At 45.8% G+C, this 13,638-nt stretch overlaps 1 protein-coding gene across 1 annotated transcript; it reads right to left on the bottom strand.

Annotated features, from left to right (window-relative positions):
• Positions 1-3,679: 3,679 nt before the first annotated feature.
• Positions 3,680-4,468, bottom strand: Prr23a (proline rich 23A). Its single transcript, NM_001408799.1, is given in 1 exon segment — positions 3,680-4,468. A coding segment is annotated over 1 exon segment (789 nt).
• Positions 4,469-13,638: the final 9,170 nt, after the last annotated feature.

Genomic DNA, 13,638 nt, shown 5'->3' with positions numbered 1-13,638 from the left:
TGACCTTTTGCAGTGCTTGACATTGTGTGTATATATGTGTGAGTGCATGCGTGTGAGTACCCGTCGTTGTTGTTTGGACTGTCCGCATGTCACTGCACCACCAGTAGGTCCAGTGTTCAAAAAGAGCATTGGATCCTTTGGAACTGGAGTTACAGAGAGTGAGATGCTATGTAGGTGCTAAGAGTGGACCTGGAAGAGAAGCTCTTTTTTTTTTTGGTCCCTCCATGTGTACTCATTGGTTGGTGGTTCAGTCCCTGGGAGCTCTGGTGGGGTTTGGTTGGTTGATATTGTTGTTCTTCCTATGGTGTTGCATACCCCTTCAGCTCCTTCAGGCTTTTCTCTAACTCCTCCATTGGAGTTCCCTTGTTCAGTCCAATGGTTGGCTGCAACCCAACACAGTAGGGCTCTGACAGAGCCTCTCAGTAGACACCCATATCTGGCCAACAAGCACTTCTTTTTTTTTTTTTTTATCTTTATTAACTTGAGTATTTCTTATTTACATTTCGATTATTATTCCCCTTCCTGGTTTCTGGGCCAACATCCCCTTAACCCCTCCCCATCCCCTTCTATATGGGTGTTCCCCTCCCCATCCTCCCCCCATTACCACCCTCCCCCCAACAATCCCGTTCATTGGGGGTTCAGTCTTGGCAGGACCAAGGGTTTCCCCTTCCACTGGTGCTCTTACTAGGCTATTCATTGCTACCTATGTGGTTGGAACCCAGGGTCAGTCCATGTATAGTCTTTGGGTAGTGGCTTAGTCCCTGGAAGCTCTGGTTGCTTGGCATTGTTGTTCATATGGGGTCTTGAGCCCCTTCAAGCTCTTCCAGACCTTTCTCTGATTCCTTCAATGGGGGTCCTATTCTCAGTTCAGTGGTTTGCTGCTGGCATTCACCTATGTATTTGCTATATTCTGGGTGTGTCTCTCAGGAGAGATCTACATCCGGTTCCTGTCGGCCTGCACTTGGAAGAGAAGCTCTTAACCCCTAAGTCATCCCTGCAGCCTCCAAAGCAGGTTGCTTTTAGAGGACATTTAATTAGAAGTTTTGAAATGGACATTGAGCATCAGTGAAGTGAATGTGTAAGAAAAACAAGCAGACTTTTGAAGAGGATGAAGGAGGAGCTTAACTGCAAGAGAGAAAATATATTACAATCAAGGCAACGGAAAGGCAAACAGCAGGAGACATAGAGTAGAGCTTCATTAAACAGGACCGCCATTTTCCTATTGTAGAGAGGTTCAGAGGCCTGAAAGAGTGATTCCTTGTTTGTTTTTGGTTTTTGGTTTTATTTTGGACAGAAACCTGAACATTCTTATTCCCATTCGCAGCCTATTCCTTAGCTCGAATTTTAGGAATTGAGAGTTTATGAAAGAATTAACCTGAAGATGTAGTTCACTGAGTCCCAGATGGCAGATTTCTGTGACTAAACATATTACTAAAGAGAGCAGATTAGTCACCAAGACATGGCAGTACAAACAGAGAGACTTCTCATCTTCATCAGCGAACAGCAGAAACGGATACTAACTCGAAGTAACGGAAGAATATAGATACACCCGGCTAAAATAACACCAGTTCGTAGGTGCAATTGAAACATTTCCAGACAGAAACTAAGACCTACCACATAGGTCATGAACAAAAGAAGTCCCAAGACTTTTTTGGTAGGGTGGTCCCATGTAGTGTTAAATGCCTGTAGTCTTAGCACTCGTGAAGTTGAGGTGGAAGACAAGCCTGGGCTACACAAGGAAACCCTATTTATATAAAAGCAAAAAATTGTAGACGAGTAAGAAGACAAAAGAGGGGCCAGTGGGATGGCTCAGAGGGTGAAGGGGCTTGTGGCCAGACTTGACAGCCTGAGTTCAATTCATGGAACCCACAGGATGGGAGGAGAGAACAGACTCATGCTAATTGTCCTCTGACCTTCATATGTGTGCCAGGGCACTAGCATGCACCCAGAAATAAATCAAATGCATAAATGTAGTTTTTTTTTTTTAAATTTAAAGCAAAGACACCCGAGGATAGAATGAAAGGATGGAGACCAAGAATAGGAAATGAAAGAAACCGGCAACGAACTTGAAGAATCTAAAATATAATTATTGATGTTTCTAAAAATTGCTCTATGCTGAGATTGGCTTTATTGGTGTTGCTTTATCTCCTTATAAGATATGGGATGGTCCAGGAGATGGTTCAGTGGTCAGGAACACTGGCTGCTCTCATAGAGAACTATTTATTCCCAGCATCAAGCTCTCTATAGTTCTAACTCTGATTCCAGGGTTCCGGGGTATCCAATGTCCTCTTCTAGCCTACACAGGTCCCCGGATATTCACATGGTGCACAGATATACACAGGCAAACCACACACACACACACACACACACACACACACACACACACACACACACACACGAGAGAGAGAGAGAGAGAGAGAGAGAGAGAGAGAGAGAGAGAGGAGCGATTTTAATATCAGAAGTGATGTGAATAGAAACAAAAACAACCCCCAGCCCCAAACACATGAACTTGCCAGGCATGGTAGCACCTGCCTTTAATCCCAGCACTTGGGAGACAGAGGGAGGCAGATCTCTGTGAGTTTGAGACTGACCTGACCTACCTCCATGGTGAGTTTCAGGAGAGACCCTGTCTCAAAAAACCAAAACCAAAACCAACCAACCACTCCCTAGCTCAACCATTTCCCCAAGCCAACCCATCCCAGAGTAACTACAGTGTAAAGGAAACTCTATGGGATGGTAGAGATGCAAAGGTCCTTAGGTGTGGTAAGAGCTGTCACCACCAAGCCACCACAGGGACTGATGAGGAAGACACTGGAACACCATGTAGAAGGTAAAAAATTCTACCAATTTAATAATGGACACCCTAAGGCAAGTCTTCAGTTATTTCTGCTTTCAACCATCTCTTCTCAAGTCTCTCAAAGAGCGTTTAATTTTTAAAGCCTTTTAGCCCCAACCCTGGTCTTATTTCTTCTTATCGTGTAGCTACGTGTATACCAACGATTCACAGGGCTTAACATAGCTCTTGTATGAAGATACTCTAATACTCAAGTTGTTAAGCTGTAATTTAACTCGATTATTTTTATCCAACATTTTGGCAAAGTCTTTGTACTTAACCAAAACCAAAACAGAAGCCAACATTTTTTTTTAAAGATTTATTTAAATATAAGTACACTGTAGCTGTCTTCAGACACACCAGAAGAGGGCATCAGATCTCATTACAGATGGTTGTGAGTCACCATGTGGTTGCTGGGATTTTTACTCAGGACCTCTGGAAGAGCAGTCAGTGCTCTTAACCGCTGAGCAATCTCTCTAGCCCCTCCAACATTTTTTTTTTTTTTTTTTTTACAATCAGAAACTTTATAAAGTAACATTCTCAGCAGGACAAAGACTATCAAATAGCTTTTTACAGAAAGACAATACTTTATAGTAAAATTTAAGTAAGTGCATTATTGCGTTACTTATAAGAATGTCCCAGTACCTAATTGGACTTAAATATCCAATAGAAGACGTTCAGGATCTTTTTATGATCTTTCTTCCAGCCAACCGCCGATCCAATATTCTACATTCTGCCCACTTCAAAACCAAGAGTGCCATCCTAACTTTGTAGGCTCTCTAAAGGCACACAATGGCTTTGGGAAACAGTTCTCTCCCAGGGCAGCAAGGACTGGCTCAGGGCAGTTCAGTCATAGAACAGTCGCTTCCGGGCCTTGCAAGGGGGCCTTGGAGAGCTTGGAGGGCGTGGCGAACGCTGCTCTTGGGAACTCAGAGGAGATGCAGGCAGAGGCTGCAGTGGTGAGCCAGGGCAGGGTCCCAGCAGGTAGCTGTCCAGTTCCTCGATGGAGCTCTGGTAATATTGCTCTGCTCCAGTGGAAGGCACCAGAAGACATGGCTCTGGGACGCCGCCCTGAGACCAAGGACTGAGCACCCCGGTGATGGAAGAAAGGCTCCCAGTAGCCTGACCAGCTGGAGGGCTAGCCCAGGACCCCAAGATGTCCATGTCTGCATCCTCATCACAGACACCCTCTTGGTAGAAGTACTCACAGAAGGCTTCTTGCTGGAAGCCGAGAAGGTGATCCTGGGGCATGTCCTGGGGAGCGGCTCCTTGCGGGCTGGTGGCCACGAATCCAGGCTGTTCTGGCTGGGGTTCTGTCAGGAGTCCCTCGGGAACCAGGAGGATGGTGTGTCCTTGGAGCGACACTTGCAGGGCCGAGGTGGGCTCAGGCTCCAGCAGCAGGTCGACGCCGTCCAGGGGCAGCTGCAGGGCGCAGCCGGCAGCCAGGAACACCACGGAGGTGAGCGCGCTGCTGGCCGTCCCGGCGGGCTCTTCCAGCTCGGGCTGAGCCAGGGGCTCGGGGCGCGCGGGCTCCTGGTGGAGGCGGCGGCGCTTGGCAGGGCTGGGTGCTGATGCCTGTGGTGACCAGCAGGACGCGGGGTCAGCGCTGGGGCTGCGGGGCCTCAGGCGCAGCATGAGGACGGTGCTGCGAGGCTGGAGAGGTGCGGATGCGGGGTGCAGCGCGGGCAGGTGCGATGGCGCGGGCGGAGTGACTGCAATCTCGAGCTCTGGAGCCCTGCGCTTTCCTCACGCCGGATATACCCTGGATGTCATTTATAATTTCGAAGATGCGCGGGAAACCACGTCGAATCGGGAAATGTCACACTAAGCCCCGCCCCCTCCAGGCTCCGCCCAGGAGCGTCGAGTTGACCAATGGCCATGGCTGTAGTTTGTAGGTCAGTGCGAGGAAATGGGTTCCTTTCACTGCATGGGCAGCCATTTGGTTTGTAGGCCTTCACTTCCGCTTTGGATTGTGGGCCTTGTATGCGTTCCTCAGACTGTATCTGTAATGGATAACAGCTCAAGTCTCGCGAGTGGAATGCCATATCAGGACACTGAGGCGTAATTCCGGATTGAGGGATAGTGCCGGAAGTTTTGCATGTAACCCTAAGACTTCCGATCTTTAAATGATCATTCAGTCATCTTCCAGGAATGGTGAAACAGAATGTAAAGTTAACATGTTCTGTGGTTATTATTATTATTATTATTATTATTATTATTATTAATAATGTGAGCCAGCATTGTAAGCATTATACTGTCAGCTGAAATATGAGCAATTGAATTAGATGTTAATCACAACTCGGAAGTTTATCGTCTTATCTGTTTTTAGTCGTTTATGTAGTTGAAAAGTCATGTCAAAATGTTACCAAATTCTCTACGATCCTGTCTCGAGCTAGACTAGGTATGGCATTTAAACGTTGATGAAGCTGATCCTGCCCCACGCATGCATCTAAGCTGCAGCTTCCAGTCCTATTTGGCACATCAAGGTGGCGCAGAATGTTAACTGGGTAAAAGAGCCCATCGCTGATTTTTAAAATAGCTAATGTGTTTAAATGCCAAGTGACGCAAACAAAGTAGTTCCTCTTATGCCCGCCGTTTAGCCATGTGATTTTTCAGCCTGGAGGTAATTATTATAATAGAATAACTTGTTTATTTAAAAGAAAATCATGTGCATATTATTCATACTCCCTTAGATTTTTAAGGACCATATAAAATTTCATCCTATTTAAATCCCGCCTCTCTCCTTTTTTTAAATGGTGGAGTCTGTCTATGTAGTCCAGATTAACTTGAACGAAAGCTCCTCCTGCTGCTCCTCAGAGATGATAAACTTTGTGACGCCATGCTTCACGTAAGTCATTTAAGTCTGTGGACTGCCCGTGGTCATACTGGAACCCTCTTGTGCAGGCTCTTTGATATTAATGCTTTGAAGGGAATTAAAAACTCTAGTAGCCTTTGTCCTGAACCATTCAGGACATGCTGGCCTTCAGTCTAGATATTATGCTCCTGCTGAATTTCCGGTATTTCTGCCCGTTAGGTGGAAAGTTTTTCCAAGGAACAGGGGCCTACGGACTATTCCGGGAGGCCACTTCGGGCTCATGGAGGGTTTCAAAGGTCCTGGTCAGAACCTGAAATTCCAGAGACTTCTTCCCTGGGGCAAGGAGTGTTGCTCACTGCACTCTGGCTCCCAAGTAACCGAGGTGACCTCTGAACTCTAGGCTGAGAGTGTCGGTGGGACAAAGTTTGCTTTTGGGTCCTGGAGAGGTCTGTCTGTGACCTTGATCAGTCCGAGGATCTAAGAAACGAAGATTCCTGAATAGGTGCTACTGAAGGTGGAGACGAGTCGTGGAGTAAGGGCAGACGGATTATCACAGAGCGGGGCAGCACGCGGGGAGGGTCTCAGGGTTGAGTGGGTGGCACCAATATCTGTTGTTTGCTTGGTCTCACGAGCTTATCTGGCACAAAATCAGAATATGATCCGAAGACGGGGACAGAAGCAAATTAGCAGGGATCTTGGTTTCCAGTCCTCTACCAGCTTCTAATTGGGCAATCCTGGGTAAGTTGTTTCACCTTTCCCAGGCTTCCGTTTTCTCACATGTAAATGGCGGAAATGCTACCTTGCGGTCCAGGGTGGTGTAGGGTGCTGTGTGCAATGTTTACGGAATGTAGTGAACGTGTATTGTATATTAGCTATTTGCTGCAAGATTTATAATAGAGCTCTCTTACTTGTACTACCAGGCTTGCCCGCCTCATTCCTCCGCATAGTACAGCAAATGCTTAGAGAACAGTAAGAAAGTCACTGCATCCTAAAGGGATGTCTGAGCCGCGAGGAAGCAGCTTCTAAGTGTTTTCATGGTGCCGTATCCACACGGTCCAGGATTGGCTGGGCTTGGCTTCTAATTTGATGTTCTACATCTTATCTGATCTTACCCTCCTCCTTAAATGGTCCAAAGAAGTTGGACTTCGTGGTAAGGTCTTTAATCGCCTCCCTCACTTGGGGGTTTAAGAGACAGGTGAATCTCTGAGTTCCAGGCCAACCAGCGCTACAGAGTGAGACCCCGGTTTCAAAACAGAAAAGGAAAAAAGAAAAGTGCCCAAAGGTTGTAGGGGGGATGGTTAGGAATGCTCACTGGTATCAAGCTAATCAGTACAAGATGCCTAAAGTTCTGTGTGGACCAAATTGGCAAAAATGACAGGTAATTAGGTGTACACAGCTGGGCCTCACTGAGGGAAGGAAGCCCAGGATGGGACTTGGGTACAGGAGACTGGTTACAAGAAGACACGAATAAATGCAATTTGAGTTTCTTGAGCCTTGGGTGTGGAGACTGATGCCGCCAAGGACTTGGGACCCCCTTGGTACTCTTAACACTGGCCATTTCTTTATCCCTCATTTTAGTTTCCTTACTTTGACACTGTCTCATATACTTAGGCTGTCCTTGAACTCTCGTACAGCAGAAGCTGACCTCAACTTCGGTTTTCCCTTCCACCTCCCAAGTGCTGGGATTATGGATCTATGCTACCATGCCCAGATGATTTGACCATTCACTCATCCAGTTTAATACAGAATTAAATGGCTTAAATTGCTATTTATTTTTTAGCCACTTGAGTAATAACTGCATTTCAAAAACAATCCAAATTGTGAGATCGGAGCCTCTGGTCAGCTACTAGTGAGCTAAGAGTTGGGGCAGTGAGCCCATTTTACCGAGTGTTTACAATGGTTCTCTCACTGGAATGGTGATATAATTGTGAGCATTTTTCTGCCACGTCAGCGCTTGCCGCCATTTTGTATTGCTACCTTCAAACACACGATCTCCCCTGTCTTATTCCAGAGGCCATTTCAACATGCACCGTTGACATCTAGATTTCGATTGTTTGGTGTAAGAAAAGGCAACTTTAAAAGTCACTTGTATATATCATTTCTTGGCCTCTGATGGGACACTGAAAGCAGCTGAGCTGTCTGCTGGCCTTTCGGTAATCCTGGAAATTGTGGCATATTACGGTAGGCCACCTTTATGGCTTGACATCACTGACTGCTCTAATCTTGTTGATGTTGTTTGAGGATGAGCTGTGATGATGGCCAAGGTGACCACCGAACATTAATCCTGTGTTATTTTAAGACTGCCAAACTGATTTGGCCTTAAACCTGAGGACGAAGGCAAAGAGCAGATTGTTACAAGTCCTCGGCGGGGAGTCAAACCCAGAGCTTTGTTGTTATCATCGAAACCCAATGATTTCTGCTTTTGTCTTCAGCCATCCTGTGAAGAATCACTGGTTTCTAGTTCTCTTCCGGGTTGTGCAACTGTGTAGTTTGCAGTGGTGACTGTTCCCCTCCTCATCAAGTTCTACACCCGAGGTCGCTTTCCCTTGTCTGATTCTCTCCACAGGCACCATCACAGCAAGATGAATACTGACCAGAAATGGTGGCTTCTTCTTGTTCTAGGCTTTGTGAGAGTGCTGTTCACCTTTGTCAGCTAAGCCTGCTGGCCCCATCGCCCAGAAATAAACAGGTAAAAGAAATGTGTTCTTCTGACTTTTTAGGGAAGCATTTTCAAACGTATACAAACATTGCCAAGACCCACCACGTGTCTTTTATCATCATCATTGTCATCTTGTTCATTGGCTTTGCCATTCTGCCTCTTAGGAAGATTGTCCGTTTGTCTGTCTGCTATTACAGTGGAGAAACTCAACATTCTTGCAGTTCTTCGAAGTCTTGGCTTCTTTGCAAATCTTCCCTTATTTCCTTCTCATTTCTTTCAGGACGAGAACCCCACACTCTGCCAGTTTGTTTACCAGTTGATCCATTCATATAACTCATACAGATTAGTTCAGATTTTTTTTATCATCACAACCAACTTAGTAAAAAGTTTCAATAGATTTTTATTATCGAGACCAACTTGGTAAAAAGTTTCAAGATTTATTTGCATTTTTCCTGCTTCTGACTGAAGGGACACAGTTCAATTGCTGTGTTCAAAATGTACTTGGATTCATGCTTCTCTTTGGTGAGGTCATTTCACTGCACAGAAATATTGCTTGATTCATTCATGTTTATATTCAGTTTTATCTTTCTTCTGATTCTCCTCCCCCTTTCTCTCCTTCTCCCTCTCCCTCCCCCCCCTCTCTGTGTGTGTGTGTGTGTGTGTGTAAGTTCATGAGTTGTGTGAGTGTGTACTTGGAACACATGTGGCAGTCAGAGAAGACACAGGTGAGAGGATGTTTCTGACGCTATAAAGAGAAAACTCACCAAAGAACTCTCCTGAGGTTCCTGCAGCCTCTTGCTGCTTCTGCAGACTCAGGACGATTGGCAGAGTGATGTCAGCTGATACAGACCTATGTAAAGTTTTGCTAAGACAGCCTCATATGCTGAGGCAAGGCCTGCGGAGGACACATGATGTTCCTTGGTCTCGAGTCTTCCCTGATCTCTGCTTCATTGAGTAGAACTTCTCCTGGGGTCCCCGGTGGTCCTGGTCCCCCCTGATGCTCGTCTGAGGCCTGGCTGTCTCTGCTAGGTTGCGCCACCAATGCTGATTTGTATTTGCTATCCCAACCCCACTGAGCTGGACTGCTGCTGTGTCCGTGAAGTGTTTGTGAGTGGATGGAGCTGCTGCTGCTGACCTGTGAACCAAACTGCTGATTTCTAGACAAGATAGATGGGATTCGCTCTAAAGAACAATTTCTAAACAGGTCCACTTTCCCTGTATCCTAATAATCTTTCTTCTCCACTCTCTCTGGTGGGTGGTGGGCTAGAAGGGAGGTTACAGTGTTTGAGGACTGTTATTAAAATTAGGGTTGAAGAAAAATGAAAGATGATAGGTGTGTGAATTCGGCTCCCTCACCATCTCCATGGCCCTAGTTGTACAGCTGTAAAATGTGCCATTAGGTTCTGTTTGCTAATATATTCACAATTTAACCTCACTTTGACATGATCTGCAGGACTGCGTTTCTCTCATTTTAAGACAGGGTCTCATTATGGAGCCCTGGGTTCTTTGAACTCACTCTATAGACCCGGATGTCCTCTAACACGGAGATCCTCCTCCCTCTGCCTCCCAAGTGCTGGTCCCTGGTCTCTAATAATTTAAAATTTACTTTCAAGTTTGGTATTGATGTTAGATTTGCTATGTAAGACTAACCTGGAAACATGAAAATCTGCACACTGGAACAGTTTAAACAGTGTTGTGTAAAACTGTGGGCCTGGTACTGTCCGCCTGGACAGATATACTTCTTGGCTAATCATAGATTTTAGATTCTGTTTCGTTGTTTCTAGTCTTTTGAGTTGCGTTTTTAAGCAATATGATTTTTTTTTATGCGGCTCTGAAGACATTTCAGTAAAGGTGTTCTCACAGCGTTAGTGATCTTTTCTGTATCTGAGGTTATCAATCTGCCGCCATCTCGTAATGTCTGTTATCTGCGTGTCATCTTTTCTGTTTTTGGCTTTTCAAGACAGAATTTCTTTGTATAACCTGGGCTGTCCTGGAACTAGCTCGGTAGACCAGGCTGGGATTGAATTCACAGAGATCCACTTGCCTTTCCGTGTTTTCTCCATTCATTGTATTAACCCAGAGTCAAACTGCTTGGGCTTAAATCACAGCTGTGCCACTTACTGGCCGTATCCCTAGCCCATGTCCCTGTGCTGCCTCCATTGTACACCCCCCTTTGTCCCCTGCCACCCTTCCCTCTTGTCCCTATGAGAAAAGGGAACCGCAGTTGAGAGACTGCCTCCGTCAGATTGTTCTGTGGGCATGTCTGTGGGGCATTTTCTTGATTGATATTGTTGTGGGAGAGCCCAGCTCCTTGTGGCTGGTACTTCACATGGACAGCTGGTACTGGGTTGTATAAAAAAGCCATAGGAAGCCAAGCCCATAAACAGAGCTTCTCCATGGCCTGTGCATCAGTTCCTGCCTCCAGGTTCCTGCCTGAGCTCCTGCCCTGGCTTCCCCTGGTGGAGGACTCTAAAGAATAAGTTAATAAACCGTTTCCTCTGCCAGTTTGTTTTGATCAGTGTTTATCACAGCAATGAAGGGAGAAAACTAATACAGACGTTTGTGCTCAGGTGGGGCGTTGCTGTGATGAGTCTGACCATGTTTCTTTTGGGAAGGACGGTGAAATCATTTGGAACTTTGGGCTGAAACATCTATTGAATGCCCCAGGGCTTAAAGAGCTCTTATGGGCACTTCCCATACCCATAATTCTGAGAGCTTCCCATGATGGTGGAGTGCAAAGTATAAGGTGAAATAAACCCGTTCTTCCCCAAGCTGGTTTTAGCCAGTGTTTTATCATAGCAGCAAAAAGCAAACCAGGACAGCGTGTTTAAGGGCTCAGTGTCTGGGCCCTGCTTTCTGTTCTGTTGATCTGCCTGCTGTTTCTCCAATACCCCCAGCTCCATTAATGCAGTAGTACCATAAAGCTGAAAGCCAACCTGTTAGACCTTCAACGTCGCTCTGCCTTCCTGTTGCGATGGTTATTCTAGGTCTTTTGCCTCCCCATATACATCTTCAGATCTACTTGTTAGTATCTGTCGAATCTATAGGTCAAAGTACTGCATCTTCTCAAGCACAGGACAGCGAGGGCTACACAGAGAAACCGTGTCTCTAAAAAACTAAGAAATAAACAAACAAAAAGGAAAGTAGGGAAGACAGAAAGAAAGCACAAGAACCACATACAGATACCAAGATACACAGTCTCTTCCATAGACAACTCATACAAACAAGATAGAAAACCATATTTTATAAGCAAAGGACCTACAAAGCAACAACCACCATAAGCCTGAACAACACATACACACACACATACACACACACACACATACACACACACACATACACACACATACATATACACACACAGACACACACACAAACACATACATACACACACAGACACAGACACATACACACAAACACACACAGACACACACATACACAGAGACACATACACACAGACACAGACACATACACACAAACACACACATACATACACACACAAACACACACATACACACACAAACACACACACAAACACATACATACACATACAGACACAGACACACACAGGGACACACACACAAACACACAGACACACAAACACACAGACACACACACACACACACACACACCCTCCCTCTAAAATCACCATTGAGTTCATTTTGTGCTGTCTATTTACTGCTGGGTATGGGTCTGGCTCTCATGTATGGTTTGTATATACAGCGAAACCCCTTTGGAAAAAACTAATTTTCCCCTTTCAAGTGGTTCTCCACTAGAGATAGCTTCTAGGTCAGGATGGCAGCTTTTGCCCACTTTGTGGGGCCTGTCTTTATGTTTCATATGTGATCTGCTCCTTCTGATCTTTGTGTGATCTCCTGCCATGTGGAGTTTGCTGGCAAGTTACATATTATGGGCTGTCGTCCTTGCTAATCTTTTCTTCAATACGTTGCCTCTTTCTCCTTAGACTATGTTTCTTTTGTTGTACAAGAAAAGAAAGTATCACTTTCCTCAATAGAATTTTCTTGAGAAAATTAAAGGTATTTATTTTAATAACTTAGTTGAGCTCTCCATTAGTGAGGGTGCACCCCACATCAGGGTTGTCTTTAGATTTCTCTTTTTGTTTGTTTTGAGACAGGGTCTCACTCTGGAGCCTTGGCTGGCTTGGAACTCATTATGTAGGCCAAGCTGGCCTCAAGCTCGTAGGGATCTGCCTGCCTCTGCCTCCTGAGTGCAGGGATTAAAGGTGGGAACCACCACGTGCAGCCTGGTATTGTTTTGTTGTTGTTTTTAAGTAATCATACCAAAAAATATCATCTGCCTGTACATTGGTACATGCTTGCAGCCTGCAGAAGCCAGAAGAGGGAATTTGGTCCTCTGGAATTGGAATTACAGAGGGTTGTGAGCCACCATGTAGGTGTCAGGAACCAAACCTGAGTCCTGTAGAAGAGCAGCCAGTGAGTGCTCTTAACTCTCAGCCATCTTTCCAGGCCCAGTACTTAGTATCTTCACAATTTTGTGTCTTTTTCCCCTCCCTTCCCCTTCCTTTCTCTTCCCCCTCCCCTTCTCCTTCCTTTCTCTTCCCCTCCCCCTCCCCTTCCCTTCTCTTCTCCCTCCCCTTCCCCTTCCTTTCTCTTCCCCCCTTCCCTTCCCCTCCCCTTCCCTTCTCTCCTTCCCCTCCCCTTCCTTTCTCTTCCCCCTCCCCTTCTCCTTCCTTTCTCTTCCCCTCCCCCTCCCCTTCCCTTCTCTTCTCCCTCCCCTTCCCCTTCCTTTCTCTTCCCCCCTTCCCTTCCCCTCCCCTTCCCTTCTCTCCTTCCCCTCCCCTTCTCTTCCTTTCTCTTCCCCCTCCCCTTCCCCTTTTTTTCCCTTTCCCCTCCCCTCTCCTCCCCCTCCCCTCCTCCTCCCCTCCCCCTCCCTTTCCCTTGCCTTTCCCCTCTTCTCTTTCTTTTAAATCCAGGTACTCTACAGCTGACCTTTTCATTTTTATTTTTTATGTAGACTATTAAAATTTTTCTATAAATAGGTCTTGGAAATTTTTTGGATTCATCCTTGCATTTACTTTTAGCCCTTTTCTTGCTCTTTCTGTACCCTTGCCTCCTATTCTTACTGTTCCTTCTGTGCATTTAATGTTTGGTGTTTTTTTTTAAGTTTTTATTTTATGTATGTGAGTACATGGTTGCTGTCCTCTGTCCTCAGATACACAATGAATCCCATTACAGATGGTTGTGAGCCACCATGTGGTTGCTGGGAATCGAACTCAGGACCTCTGGAAGCAGCCAGTGCTCTTAACCGCTGAGCCGTCTCTTTGGATCAGCGGGCTTGTTGACTCCCGTG

This window comes from Rattus norvegicus, chromosome 8 (assembly GCF_021556685.1).
Source record: "Rattus norvegicus strain SHRSP/BbbUtx chromosome 8, alternate assembly SHRSP_T2T, whole genome shotgun sequence".
In the NCBI taxonomy this organism is placed as follows: Eukaryota; Metazoa; Chordata; class Mammalia; order Rodentia; family Muridae; genus Rattus; species Rattus norvegicus.
The sequence above is the reverse complement of the archived record's forward strand: the minus strand, read 5'-3'. Positions and strand labels throughout refer to the sequence as shown.